Here is a 15,738-nt window from a genome sequence, read left to right as displayed (position 1 = left end):
TTCTTTCTTTCTTTCTTTCTTTCTTTCTTTCTTTCTTTCTTTCTTTCTTTCATTTTTTTTTGTTTGTTTGTTTGTTTTTGTTTTTGTTTTTTGTATCAGAGCCCTGGATATACTAGACCAGGCTGGCCTCAAACTTACAGAGATCTGCCTGTCTCTGCCTCTTTAATTCCTGTGTTGGAATTAAAGGCACGTATCACCACGCCTGGCTATATGCAACTTTCTAATAAATCATACTGGCTCAGAGTCTCCAAAAATAATAAAGCTAAGTTACAATCACAATTTTTCTACTTAAGAGTTTCTGAAGAACAAATGATAATTCCAAAAATATTATTCCTACATTTTTCTATTATGGAATGGAAAAATGTGCCTATCAAGAAAACCAAAATTTCATTCTAACTACTAATATTTAATTAAAGATAAAAAACAACTAAGGATTTTAACAAGTTTTAAGAAATTCAAAGAAAAAACCTTTAAGGGTATGAAGTCTTTTCTAACTAAGGATATGAATATCCTTGACTGGTGTTTTAGAATTTAGGCATCTCAGACAGAACAACAAAACAACAAAAGCTCACTGTTTGATTTCATCCTCAGTGTCACGTAAACCATCGTAATTGTAGTCAAAAATTGGTCCACTTATCACATTGACTCCATTCCTTTCTGAAGCATATTTCTTCACTAAAACCCTTTGGAAGTAAGTCCAAATACCTGTGCAAAGACACAAATCAATTATCACGCATAAATACATTTGTTTCAGACAAGCTCTCTGTAGGGTGCCTTTCTTCAAGTGCAGTGTCAAGAGCCAAGAGCTGCTGCTGTGACTCACCAGAACCTGTTCCAGGGTGTTATCTGTGTTATTCACTATGAACTTGCGAAAAGAAGGATAAGAGATAGGAGTCAAGGCTCTGGAGGCATTAAGCCTAGCCCAGTAAGTCAAGGAAAGTTCCCACTGGAGGTTAAAGTGTTGATATCTAAAAGCATAATGTGCAGGAAAATGCCAAGCAAGGAAGTGGGGACAGAGCATGCCGGATAGACACAGATACAGTAGGAGCAGAAGAGGAAGTATTTTAGACATTAAGCAAAATTCAAAAAAAAAAAATTTAATGAAACCCTTTATTGGTCAGTTTCTTAAGTTTGAAGGCTAGGGAATGTAGCTCAGTTGGCACAGTGTTTTTCTAGGACACTCAAAGTCAGCGCTACATCAGCTGCATGTGATAGCAAAGGACTGTACCCAGGAGGCAGGAGGCAAAGACAGAAGCATTTAGAGATCAGTCTCAGATCCATAACAAGTTCAAAGTCAGCATGGGCTGCATGGAATACTATCTGAAAAGAGGTAAGGGGCTGAGAGTATAGCTAAAGGGTGGAAGGTGTGAGGACGTGTGTGAGGATCTGAGTTCAGTGCACAGTCATGGAAAAAATGGAATTTTACTGATTGCATCAACAATGGTCACACCCTAGGGACTACACTTGGTTTGGAGGACCAGGGTTTATGGTTCTTACTACATTCACAGAATCATTATCATCTAATAATCTTGTGAACAACTAAATTGTATGTTCAAAGAGGTTACAAAATAATTATAATGACCTTAAAATCATCTGAATTAATATTCTGACAAAGTAGAATATTCATAATCTCCTAGGGTTTAGTGTAACATTCAGAAAACATACGCACCCTAGAAAAGAAGGGTGTCCATGGCCTTTGCAGCCATGTTCAATAAATGAATATATATGCTATGAAGTGGTAAGTGACTTTTAAAGTTCAGTGAGACTCCATCATCAAAAGAACAATCATTTAAATAGAAAAGGCTGCAGGTAGGAAGAAAAATACGGTTTTAGTTCAAGTCGACCACTCATGACCTCGGTCACGTCTTATGATGTTCATTTCCTAAGTATAAGCAATGGCTAGAAAACTTACTAGCTTTCCTCACAGGCAGGTCAACTATAGAGAATTTATATGAAAGGTCTTCAAAAATTATGAAAGCTTAACAGTTGCAAAGTGTTATTAAAATCAGCACGGAGATAGAAAAGGTAAGTGGTAAACATAAAATATTTATTTTCTAAGTAAGTTTATTTTACTTACGTTTGAAAGCGGGGTACATTGGAACCATGTTGGTTACAAGGAATGCATCATATTTAGCTTCTGGGGAAGAGCTCAGATCTAAACATCAGGAGAGCAAACAGAGTCCATTGCTTACCAGCTAAAATCTTTGTCTTCCATGCCACACACACACACACACACACACACACACACACACACACACACACACGCAGTAATCAGAGCTCAAAGCCAGCATATCTTCTTTTATTTCAACTTATCCCCTCCATTAGACATTTCTGACTTCACTCCCACTCAGTCACTGTGCTTACCTCTCAGAAAGTATTTACAGCCCTTTTCTCCATAACTAGTTCTTTGATTTCATTATTATAACATAGACTCTTAAAATGTTGTTAAGATAATGAGACATAATTGTTTTTAGGAAATCACCTCTGCAGGATCAAGCTGCTTAATAGCCTTTAGTCCACATTCAGACAAATGACTCTTATTAAACTCAGTGGCCACACACACCAAGAGGACATGGAAATCGGAGGGGACGTTGGTGAGAAGGGTTCCAGCGAGAGGTCAATGAGGGATAAAAATGACAGAAGCTCATCTTATAAATATATGGAATTGTGAAACAAAAAACCCTTAGCATAGAGCTAATGTCCTAACAACCTACTATTTCTTTCCGATTCCCCTTTAACAATGTGAAAGAGATTACAAATAAAGCTGCTACAAACATGGCTGAGCAGATGTCCTTGTTATGTACTTGAGCATATTTTGGATATATGCCTAGGAGTGGTATGGCTGGATTTTGAGGTGGCACTATCCCTAATAGTCTAAGAAAGTGCCAGATTGATTTCCAAAGTGGTTGTACAAGTTTAATTTGCTCATGTTTGTAGCAGCTTTATTTGCAATAGCCAGAAGCTAGAAACAACCCAGATGCCCCTCAGTTGAGGAATGGATACAGAAATTGTGGTACATTTACAGAATAGAATATTACTCAGCAATTAAAAACAAGGAAATCATGAAATTTGCAGACAAATGGTGGGATCTGGAAAAGAACATCCTGGGTGAGGTATCCCAAAAACAGAAATACACACAGGGTATATACTCACTCATAAGTGGATATTAGACATAATATAGGATAAACATACTAAAAATATGTACACCTACAGAAACTAATCAAGAAGGAGGATTTTGGGTAAGATGCTCAATCCTCATTCAGAAAGGCAAAGAGGATGGATATCAGAAGAGGGAGAAAACAGGGAACAGGACAGGAGCTTATCACAGAGGGCCTCTGAAAGTCTCTACCCAAAAGGGTATCAAAGCAGATGCTGAGACTCATAACCAACCTTTGGGCAGAGTGCACGGAATCTTATGAAAGAAGGGAGAGATAGAAAGACCTGGAAAGGACAGGAGCTCCATGAAGAGAGCAACAGAACCAAAAAATCTGAGCACAGGAGTCTTTTTTGTAACTGATACCCCAACCAAGGACCATTCATGGAGATAACCTAGAACCCCTGCACAGATGTCGGCCACGGCAGTTCAGTGTCCAAGTAGGTTCCATAGTAATGGGAACAGGAACTGTCTCTGGCATGAACTGATTGGCCTGCTCTTTGATCACATCCTCCTCAGAGGGGTGCAGCCTTACCAGGCCACAAAGGAAGACAATGCAGCCACTCCTGATGAGACCTGATAGACTGGGATTAGAAGAAGGGAGACCTCCCCTATCAGTGTACTGGGGGAGGGGTATGAGTGGGGTAGAGGAAGGGAGGGTGGGTTTGGGAGGGGACAGATGGGATACAAAGTGAATAAACTGTAATTAATTAAAAAACAATGAAAAGAAAAAAAAATGTGAAGGAAACCGTTTTCCCCTGTGCATACTTTAGATTTTCCCAGGAGAGCAGGATGTTTGAAAGCTGGTTATTTTCAGGCTCATTTTGGGAGAATCTCACAGTCTCACAGTGCTTCCCCATGTGAAAATCCTGAACCACTGAAATCCTAACCAACAAACTTCCAACTCCACACACACACACACACACACACACACACACACACACACACGCAGTAATCAGAGCCGGACATGCAACTTACAGGGAGGAAAAAGGAATCCATATGACATCTGTTTATCATTTTTATAGGCCAAACAGTTCTGACTGAATCCTGGAGACACGCGGACATCAGGGCGAACACAGTTGGTCAGCTGCTCTGGGATGCTGGAGACCTCAGCCTGCATGGGGAGTCAGAGACACTCAATGGTGCTGTTTCAGAAGTGAGACCAAATGACACTGGCAAAGCTATAGCCGCCATTGTGAACAGTCAAACGCAAACTTGCTGGCTTACGGTAGTCATAACATAACTCCTTTCTAAAGGCCCTTTGTTTTAAATACAATAAGCCAATAATTTTCAAACTTAGTTCCCTGCAGTAAAATCTTTTTTAACACAGTCTGAAGTTAAATAATCCATAATGGGAACTCATACTGTTAAAGTGCTGAGGAAGCATAGACAGGCTGATCTCGGCTGTTTGTAGACCACCTAGCCTAGCCTACTTGTCAAACTCCAAGCTAGTATGAGAACCTATCTCAAAAAAAAAAAAAAGAGGTGGATGGCACTCCTGAGGAAATACACACACAAATACAAACACATACATAAATATCCCTGCACATGTATGTTTCTATTCATATATATACACACACATATATATCACTTCTTTAAAAAGCATCTCTCTCTCTTTCTCTTTCGCTCCCTCTGTGCACACTTGCATGTATTCACACACAGAAATTTAAAAGATAATTGGGGAAGCAGTATTCTTGTCACTTACATATATTTCTAAGTATATATATTTTAATATATGTATGTGACATATATGAAATATGTCTCAATTACAAAAAAATTATTCTAATTTCTGATCTCTAGCTTTGTATCTCATCCTTGTGAGCTGAAACTCCAATTAAAGCCTTTTTTATTAAAATACAAAGGCTAGCATACAGAAGGCTAGAGGGAAAGCCCCACAATTTAGAGCACTGGCTGCTCTTACAGAGGACCAGGGTTCCGTTCCCAGAACCCACATGGTGATTCTTAACCATCCACAAAACAAGTTCGAGGAGATCCTCTGCCCTCTGATTTCTGAGGTGTGTGGAGCACATACATACATGCAGGAAAACCACTCGCACATAAATTAAAATAAGTAAATCTAATAATTATTTTAAATTCTTATCAACTTTTAAAATGTTGAATAAAATAAAAAGATGTGGATAGCAAGGTCAGGCCAAGCATTGATATATACGGGGACTCTTTCTACTTTTCCCTAAATCTGACTGCTAACTAAAAACTACCCTGAAAGTTAGTCTCTACTAAAACAAGCAAAAAACCAACCTTGATGGCTTCTGCAACTATTGGGCAAAATGTAAACAAAATGTAAAAGAAGAAAAAAGAATCTAAAAGCATTTAGTACGTTCCCTTCAACACTTATTACAGGAGACCACTCAGAACACTGAACGAAGAGTATAGTTGAAAATGTCTTGCAGTGAATCAGGAAGAAGTGTTTCCTCCACGGCTGGCACTTGAGTTCATTCCCTGCACCCACAGAGTGGGGGGAGAGAACCAACTCCCTAAGCTACTTCTAAGCTCTAAAGGCATGTCATAGCATGTGTGTACACATGTGAATGCATGTGTACACACAAAAAATAATATTACCATGGGTGCAAAAGAAGGTTTCTTCCATTATGAAAAATTAAGGTAAAATTCTATTAATCAAAACCCTCATTATAGCAAATAAAGAGTATAAGCCCCAGTTTTCTCAACAACCTGCTTAGAAATGGTATATGATGTCCAGAGAGGCATTAATAATATTTCACTGTAACCACTTTCAAAGTCCGTGTGGTATAAGATATCATATCTAGTCCGATAAAGCACAGCAGGTCGTCCATACAGGAGATGTCTCTCTAGGAAATAAAGAAAGAGAAAACTATTTTTAATGCATAGTCAACCTTATATCGAATGTAAAATATTGGAGGAAGAGTCAAGTTTCCTACAGTTTGCTAGCCTACTGATTAATGAGACAGCAGCTTCTCCTTAATTTGATCTCAAGTTAGTTTTCCTAACACTTCTGTGGTTTATCTGATAACCTTACCAAGGGTCAAAACCATAATATAAATTCTAGAACTATGAAGGTGCTTTTCAAAATTGTCAGATTTAAAAATCTATGTAGAAAGAAAACATCCAGTAACTTCTGAGGTGAGTCAGCTCACCTATTGAAAACCAATAGGATTGAATTTTACCTAATTAAATGATATGACCCCTGAAGAGGCTTATCAGATTGGTTGAGGGTTCAATTAAGAAGAAGGTTTTCTCTTAACCGTTATCTGCAAACTACATCTGAGATATGTTATTTCAACATAAAAAGAGAGTAGTTAGCAGCTTTGTCTTTAGGCATGGACTTAAAGGAACATGTATAGATAACATAGCAGGCATTCAAGATGGTCCCTCAGATACAGGCAAGAAGCTTATTTATTAACAAAGAACTCACATAAGACCCCAGAAGGGAGAGTTGGGCTCCTTTAAGAAAGTAGTCAATGAAGCCTTACTAGTCTTTGAGGTGAAGGATGAGAGTTCAGTACTCAGACCTTTATTTCAACCCACAATAAAAGTCTGGAGCTTGGCTTGCCCACTTGGGAGAAGATAAACTGCCATAAATTCATGGAAACTGGGTCCATGCATGCCCACATATTTAGAGATTGAGGCTTAGCAAATTCACAATTCCCTAAATGGTTTAGAATAAAAGCTGCTTTTACTATAATTTTTATTAGAGAGAATCTGGCAAGCACTTATTAAATTATATATACATGTTGCTTTAATTAAAGTTCAACCCTTCTATACAAGTAGTGGAGGAAAAAAAAAGTTCACACAATATTTCGCAGAACCCTCCCAAGTAAAACTGCTGATTTGTGGCAGAGTGACGCACACTGTCATAGCGCAAGCAACTTCTGGGCAGTCTGGCTTCCCGAGCCTTGCAATGAATGTAGAAGCCTCATTTAAGCTGCCAAACTTGGGGTCCGTCCCTAAGAATCAGATTGTACCATAATGTTATTAAAGAAATGAAATCTAATAAACAAATTAAAAGCCAGCAAATCCCAGCAATAGTACTTGGGGGGGCCATAAACCGAGCCAGATTTTCCTTCCAAACTCAGACCAAACCTTTTCTAGGTTCAAAATTTCCATTAAGGGTTTTCTTGTTTTCATTTTTGGTGCCTCTGAATTTCCTGGTTTCAGCTGGAAGCAGAAGTATCAACAGTCTTTGAGAAGCTATTCTCTTTTTATCAGTTAAGTCTTAACGTGTACCAAGTGTAGTGGTTTGAATAAGAATGCTCCCATGAACTCTGAATACTGAACATGTATTTGAATGTTCAGTCACCAGGGAAGAGAATTATTTGAAACGATTAGAAGGGTAGAAGTTTTGGTCTTATTGGAGGAAGTGGGTGACTGGGGGTAGGCTTTGAGTTTTCAGAGGGTCCATGCCAAGCTCTCCTCTCTCTCCCTCTCTCTCTCTCTCTCTTACCTACAGATAAGGATGACGCTCCCAATTATTTCTCCAGCACCTTGCCTGTCATGCCTACTGCCACATACATTTCCTGCCGTGTTGATAATGGACTAAACCTCTGAAACCATAAGCAAGCCCTAATTAAATGTTTCTTTGGTTGCCTTTGACATGGTGTCTCTTCACAAATAGAACAGTGACTAAGACTCCAGTGTATTTCTTCAGACTCATCCTGTTCCACTAGGAGGCCAGCAATGAGCAGCCACCTTTCACACATGGCACCCTCTTCGGAGCGTCCATCATCTAAATCCCTGGTTTTTCCTCCTTCCAGACCTCCTGAATTTCTTGGTGTTTTCCATCATCACTTTCCTTTCCCCAGGGGCTAGTTTGCTTGCAGCATCCTCCTCGTGAGTGTTGTAAACAATTCTATATATCTGTGATTTCTTTTCTCTCTATTAGTGACAATTTATGCTTCCTCATCACCCTTGTCACTTAGAGTATATGTTCATGCTGTGTATGTGTGTGTGTGTGTGTGTGTGTGTGTGTGTGTGTGCTGTCATGTCCAAAGGTCAACATCAAAAGTCTCTGTCTCTCCTCACCTTATTTTTTAGAATAGGTTCTTTCACTAAACCTGGAATTTGCTGCTTTTGGCTAGAACGGCTGACCAAAGAGCCCTAAGCATCAGCCTGTTTCTGCCTCCCCCGTTCTGGGATTATATGCATGCATGTCGTGTCCATATTTTACATGGGTACTGGGGATGCAAACTTAGGTCCTCACGCTTTTCTGGCGGGCACTTTGCTAACTGAGCTATCTCCCCAGCCCCAATTCTGTCACTTATCTGTTTGCATATGCCTCCATTGAACATTCAAGATCCTTCTTTGTGCCAGGCCGTGAGCTGGAGAATGGAGCTACTGAACACTGATGGCTTAGAGCCCTCATTATCAAAGAGCTCACAGTCCAATGACAATTCTGCCATCTATTACCAAGAGGCAGCAGAGTTTATACTGTCTCTGGTATCCACGCAGGGCTATAGTAACAGATGAGACATGTTACAAACAGGCTTAAACTCCCATGAGAAAAGGCCTTGATAGGGCATAAAATATTAAACCAGTGTAATTAATCTACACACCAGTTTGCATGTGTTTTCCCTTGCATAACTTGCAAAACAACCAAAAATTCCTGACAAACAATACAGTCACAAAGCTCAAACAAAATGGAAGAGACACAAGGAAAATGGCAGATGAGGCACAAGATTGGTAGGACAGCCTGAGGAGTTTCCTTGGGAAGCCTCCCATCTTCATCAGCTCTTCTGTTCTGCACACAAACATCGAGTTTGCTTTAGAAAGACTCTACCCAGCAGGGTATCAAAACATATGCTAAGATTCACAGCCAAACTCTCAGCAGAGTGCAGGGAATCTTATGAAAGATGGGAGAGATAGAAAGACCTGGAGGGAACAGGAGCTACACAAGGAGAGCAACAGATAAAAAGAATCCGGGCACAGGGGTCTTTCTGAGACTGATACTCCAAAGAAGGACCATGCATGGAAATAACTTAGAACCCCTGCACAGATGTAGCTCATGGCAGCTCAGTGTCTAAGAAGGTCCCCCAATAATAGGAATAGGGACTGTCTCTGACATGAACTCATGGGCTAGTTCTTTGATCACCTCCACCTAATGGGGGAGCAGCCTTACCAGGCTGCAGAGGAGGACAATGCAGCCAGTCCTGATGAGACCTGATAGGCTAGGGTCAGATGGAAGGGGAGGAGGAACTCACTATCAGTGGATTGGGAGAGGGACATAGGAGAAGAAGAGGGAGGGAAGGTGGGATTGAGAGGGGATGGGGGAGGGGGCTACAGCTGGGATACAAAGTAAACTGTAATTAATAGAAATAAAATAAAAAGAAAAAGAAAAGAACACCACAGCTTCAAGCTATTAACATGACTGCAGCTTTTAGAACACAGCCAGAGCGGAAACATATCATTATCTCATTTGTTTTTTTTCTTTTCAGTTGCTACTGAGCTTACGGAAACAAAGGAAAAAAATACAATGATATCAACAACCTCCCCAAAGTCCAACATAAATCACCACCTGGCTCTCCAGAAATCTACCTAGCTGTCTTTATAGCTTAATAATTCATGCAAAAAAAAAAAAAAAAGGAAGAGAAATTTATCTTTACAATAAGAAGACTAAATTTTGAGATTCAGAACCAAGACTTAGGTTTTACTTTCTAACTATGTCTGTGAATCGCAAATCCAGTCACGGCCCAGCTCTGTTAGTCCTGGAAATCTCAGGAGAATCACATGTTGCATTTCTCTTTAACAAAATGCTCCCACTCAAACCAGAAAGTGGACTTGACTCTCTGTCTTTATACCTGCGAAGATATTTGTGTCAAGGCAAACCTGCAAGCTCTGTTTCTACAACATATTCTCCCAGCTTCATTTTTAATTTTCCCTATTTTTATTTCTAATCTGTGTTAAAACACTGAAATATTGAATATTTAATATGAAAACCTTTTTAGAAAAATATAATGGGCACAGTTGTTGTAAATATTTATGTGGCCCAATTCCAGTATAAAATTTATAATGGTTTGGTCAATCTAATTGGTCTAGTAGACAGCTTAAATATGTATGATTTCTTTGTGGTGACTCAAAATCTTTTCTATTAGTAGTACTGAAATACACGGTTAATAAATTTGACCAACTTTAACTTCCCTACTATGTCTTACAACTTTTGCAGTAATTTATCCTGTCCAATTATACCTTAGCCTTCCCTTAATCATCTTCTCTCTCATGATTCACTCTGTGTCTGTTTGCCTGTCTGCCTGCCTGCCTATCTAAAATAAATACATGCATGTTCATACTTGCGAGCATGTGCATGTGAAGGCCAATGGCTAATATCAGATATCTCTCGTCACTCTCACCTTGTTTTTTGAGACAGGGTTTCTCACAGAATCTGGAGCTTGCTGATTGGCTACACTGGCTGCCAGTAAGGTCTAGAGATGCACCTATATCCTCTTATCAAGGGCTGAGGTTACAAGGGCATGCCAGGCCTGGTTTCTTAACATGGCTACTGGGTATCCAAACACGTGTCCTCACGCTTGCATGGCAGACAAGTGAGCCATCTCCCTATATCCCTCCTGTGATTTCCTGATGTGGGTCTAGAGTGGCCCATGCCTTCCGGCCTGAGTTCCTACTACACAGAGTTCCAGACACAGCTTTCCTTCCACACCCAAGCTCCATGTTTACAGTAGTGTCTCTGGCATTTTAGCTCATGCCAGAGTTCCCCTCCAGATACCACATTTGGCAAAACACTGTGAGACAAATCTTTTTAAGTGGTGTGGAGTTCCCCAGAATTTACTCTTTTTGTCTTCCAAAGTTTAGTCATGCAGACTCAAGTTTGTGTTTCTTCTCTTTTTTCTGCTTCCTGATTCATACTCCAGGGGATGGACTTGGAGCCACATGAAAAATCCTTCTCCCTCTTTGTTTTCTTAAACATTCACTCCCACAATAACATATCCTTAAATGTTACCACAAAATCTCTACCCCCCCCAAAAAAAAATTCTTTCATTTTTATAACACCATGGGCTGACGCTTTGTATTTGATGCTAATTATTTTCTCTCCCAAGTCTGCTTGCTATTTTTTATGAGCAGGCACTCATGTTCCCCAAATGATATTGTAAACCTTGCCTCCCTGTTTGACCAATAAAATGCCGACCCACCTGGCCTGGGTGGTGGGGGACACACAGGAAGATCATGGGAAAAGAAAGGTGGAGGAGAAAGAAAAAAGCTCAGTTGCCATGGGATAGAAAAAGAACCACATGTGCCAGGAGGAAGAACTCTTGAGAATGGTGTGAAATGGCTCAGATGAAGAATATAAGCAAGTATTTTGGGATTATGGATGGAAAGTAATCCAGATAGAAATGGTTAAAACAAATGTCATGGGATGGTAGCTGGGAGATAATGAGATAATGCAGGTGGAATTATCAGTCCAGCCCAAAGTGAAATAAGGCAAAGCTAAAATCTAGCAGGTGTCTGTGTATTTATTGATTATGATAGTGGGTTAGATAATACCACTGTAATAATTATGAGGCTACTAAAGCATTATTAGCATATACTTTTAAATTGACAACACCACCTTTTCCTGTGTCCTTCCTTCTTTGATCTACAAGCACCTATAGCCACTCACTGGCATTTCAGCCTCCATCTTGCACTTTCCTATTCCACCATTAAGGCATTCTGTTGCAATTCATTTGCTTGCTAAACCTTGCAGCAGAACAGTAGCATCATGAAGACAGGGGCTTAATCTATGTTAGATACTCTGTCTCCAAAGATACCAATCACATGTCTACTTGGTAATCAGTTGACAAAGGAATTTTTTTTTAATTCTACATAGCCAGCCTAATAAAATCTTGAGTTAGAATGGGCTTATCAGGACCACCTCTGCTTTATTGATGGAGTAAATTTATACAAGATGATTTGGAATGGCCCAAAATGTAGGCCCTGACTTCTAGCTTCTTATTCTCCCCCCTACTCTTTTGGGTAATCTCCAGTCAGAGGTGACCTGCTAAACTATTCTACTGAAGGTTGTGTTGTATGAAGGGTCTACTCCTGAACATAAGCTCTGCCCAAGCAATGCCAAGATAACATTGGGAATCTCCAGTGAGAACAAGTGATTGCATCAAAGCATCTATCAGCACTTCAGAAACAACTGCAGCATTATACAGTCTCTCCTAACTACCACTCCAGAGCATTCTCGATAAAAACACACAGGCTTGTGTCAAATCTCGGTTCAGCTCTTCCTAGCTCTGTCACTCTTACCACTTAACCCCCCAATGCCTTAGGTTTCTTAGAAATGTTACATCATTATTGAGAAGCAAAAGACAAGATGCCAAGTTCAGTCTTCACCCAAAGCAGCCATGGTTCTAGTGACAACAGGTCAGAAGAGGGTCCATGCTCAACTTCAATATCAGCAAAGAATACTGGTAGCTAAACGTTATTAAAATTTAGTCTCTATCATCAATATCATGAATCCTACTATACAGCACAAGCAATTGCAGTGCTAGTTACATTTCAATGCTTTCCATACCACAGACACAGAAACACCTATACTGAGAAAAGCAAGTATGCCGCCTTCCTTCTTTTCCACAGTAGAGTCTTCAAAAACCAATAGAAACAGGAAGCATTTCAGGATTCAAAAAGGCCTCATGCATCTTCCAACAATAGTCAGGATTCTTCTACCCAGTTAGCAAAAATTACTATCATTTTTCTATATAAATTACTATGCCATGTATAGTGCTTGTGTATACAAGCATTAAAATGATTTGAGTTCCTTTTTGTACAAAGGTGGCCATGAGTCCTTGCTTAAGAAAATGCAAAGCAGCCATCAGAGAGATGCAAATCAAAACGACCCTGAGATTTCACCTTACACCCATCAGAATGGCTAAAATCAAAAACTCAAGAGATAATGCATGCTGGAGAGGCTGTGGAGAAAGTGGAACTCTCCTCCATTGCTGGTAGGAAATGTCAACTGGTACAACCACTATGGAAATCAATCTGGCACTTTCTCAGACAATTAGGAATAGTGCTACCTCAAGATCCAGCTATACCACTCCTAGGCATATATCCAAAAGATGTTCAAGTACACAACAAGGACATTTGCTCAACCATGTTTGTAGCAGCTTTATTCATAATAGCCAGAACCTGGAAACAACCCAGATGTCCATCAACAGAAGAATGGATACAGAAATTGTGGTACTTTTACACAATGGAATACTACTCAGCAATTAAAAACAAGGAAATCATGAATTTTGCAGGCAAATGGTGGGATCTAGAAAAAATCATCCTGAGTGAGGTATCCCAAAAGCAGAAAGACACGCATGGTATATACTCACTTATATAGACCTATAAGATAGGATAAACATACTAAAATATGTACACCTAAAGAAGATAAACAAGAAAGAGGTCCAGGGGTAAGATGATTAATCCTCATCTAGAAATATAAAGGGGATGGACATTGGAAATAGGAGAAAATAAGTAACAGGACAGTAGCCTACCACAGAAGGCACCTGAAAGACTCCACCTAGCAGTGTATAAAAGCAGATGCTGAGACCCATAACCAAGCCTTCCGCAGAGTGTAGGGAATCATATGAAGGAAGGAGGAATTAGTATATCCTAGGGAGGACAGGGAGCTCCACAAGGTCCAAATATATCTGAGCACAGGGGTCTTCTATGAGACTGTTTATCCACCCAAGGACCATGAATGGATAAAACCTACAACCCCTGTTCAGACATAGCCCAGGGTAGCTCAGTATCCACGTGTGTTCCCTAGTAAGGGGGACAGGAATTGTTTCTGACATGAACTCATGAGCTTCCCCTCCCCCCTGAGGGAGGAGCAGCCTTGTTAGGCCACAGATAAGGACACTGCAACCATCCTGAAGATACCTGATAAGCTAGGGCCAGACAGAAGGAGAGGAGGACACCCCCTCTCAGTGGACTCGGAAGGGTGCAGGGAGGAGATGAAGGAGGGAGGAGAGGTTTGGGAGGGAAAGAAGGAGAGGGCTATAGCTGGGATACAAATGAATGTATAAAATTATTTTAAAATAAAAAATATTAAAAAAAAGAAAATGCAAAGCATTTTGTAGCAATGGAGAAAAGACTAAGATGAAAGTAACTAGTATTGTTCTTCCTTTTCTGAATGCAATGCCAGAATTGCCTGTGACGAGAGCTTACATTTTCCATGTCATTCATTTCTTCATCCACTGACTCAGTGTCACAAGGAAATGGGTTTTCATTGCATAGCAAGTTGGCCACTATACTAGTTATTTGTGACTGGAAAAACAACATCCATTATGCAACACAGATCTAGAATTTGCCACCTACCTAGAAATAGTATGACTTCAGCGAAACATTTTTTCAATACTATGGTTTTCCTCCTGTTTATTTTATAAAGGCCTTGACTGTATAACAATCTAAATACTGGTAACAAAACATCACGTAAAACTAACTTAATACATTTTAATCTCAAATAGACTCCAGGCTGTTTCATGATTGGAATATGCAGCTTTTACATCTGCTCTGCATAGACATCCAACATATTTCATAAAACATTAAAACAGTGACATAGGAATGCTACAAAATTACATGTGACTCATCAATAACCTGAATCTATTATAAACTAATAGCCAAAACCAGAAGTACTTTACATATAGAATATTAGATTTATACACTGCTTTATAAGTCTTAATACATACCTCAAGTCAGAAAGTCAAAGTAACTACTCTGAATATAATGCAGGTACACATACACACACACACACACACACACACACACACACATACACACACACACACACACACACAATTGTATTCACAAGATTCTACTGTAGCAAACACTGAGTATTTTTATTTAGAAGCCTGGATGTATGATGTTTGAGATACTCAGACCCAGAAGAACCCGCCTTGCTGTTGTAAAAATGGATGAGATAAAACTGCTAAGGTTATGGCGATGAAATTCAAAAGACACGAAGAGGGAACACTGAGATTGACACAAATTCCAGAGTCTAACCAAGGAAGTAGCTTTCACAAAATGCAACAATGGTAGACAGTTGGTTTTATTTCAGATCTCTCATATTCTTAAAGGTTGGTTCCACAGGTCATGAACAGACCAAAGGCAAATGAGTGTGTTACTGCCATGAATGGAGTCTGAAATGCCCCCCACAGGCTGGTGTTTGAATGCCCTCCCTAGTGGGTGGCAGTGTATTAGGGGGATTAGGAACCTATAGGAGGTGGACACCTGGTTGGCAGAAAGGCTCCTTGGGGTAGGCCTTTGAGGGTGATAGCCAGAACCCTCATCCCGCTCACACAAGGCTGCCTCTCTGCCACATGCTCCAGCCACTACCATGAACTGAGCTGTTCTGTTACGCCCTCTCCCTTGTGATGGACTGAAACCATGAGCCAGAATAAATCGTTCCCGCCTCAGATTGGATCTGACAGGCATTCTTCACAGTGATGCAAGAGTAACGAATGCAGCTGCCTAGATTTCCCCCTAATGTTTTATGACATCCTTTTGAAGCCTCACATTAAGAAACTGCCAATGGTATCGTTTCAGACACAGCATAACCAGCCCCAGCTAAGGCCCAGCAAATAGTGAGTGAAGACATTTGGTTT

General features: G+C 40.0%; 1 protein-coding gene across 6 annotated transcripts in view; it reads right to left on the bottom strand.

Annotated features, from left to right (window-relative positions):
• Nucleotides 1–15,738, bottom strand: part of Enpp2 (ectonucleotide pyrophosphatase/phosphodiesterase 2) — a 126,866-nt gene that overhangs the window by 7,182 nt on the left and 103,946 nt on the right. For 3 of the 6 annotated variants that reach the window (XM_055626396.1, XM_055626392.1, XM_055626393.1), the window contains exons 20-24: nucleotides 7,235–7,309; nucleotides 5,846–5,982; nucleotides 4,133–4,268; nucleotides 2,078–2,155; nucleotides 573–705 (exon numbers count right to left, since the gene is read on the bottom strand). In XM_055626396.1, the coding sequence (XP_055482371.1) occupies nucleotides 573–705; nucleotides 2,078–2,155; nucleotides 4,133–4,268; nucleotides 5,846–5,982; nucleotides 7,235–7,309 (559 nt within the window). The remainder of the gene's footprint in view (nucleotides 1–572; nucleotides 706–2,077; nucleotides 2,156–4,132; nucleotides 4,269–5,845; nucleotides 5,983–7,234; nucleotides 7,310–15,738) is intronic. The other 3 variants (XM_055626397.1, XM_055626394.1, XM_055626395.1) reach the window with 1 other exon arrangement.

The sequence above is a fragment of the Psammomys obesus genome, unplaced genomic scaffold, assembly GCF_907164565.1.
Source record: "Psammomys obesus unplaced genomic scaffold, mPsaObe1.curated_primary_1811, whole genome shotgun sequence".
Taxonomy (NCBI): Eukaryota; Metazoa; Chordata; class Mammalia; order Rodentia; family Muridae; genus Psammomys; species Psammomys obesus.
The sequence above is the reverse complement of the archived record's forward strand: the minus strand, read 5'-3'. Positions and strand labels throughout refer to the sequence as shown.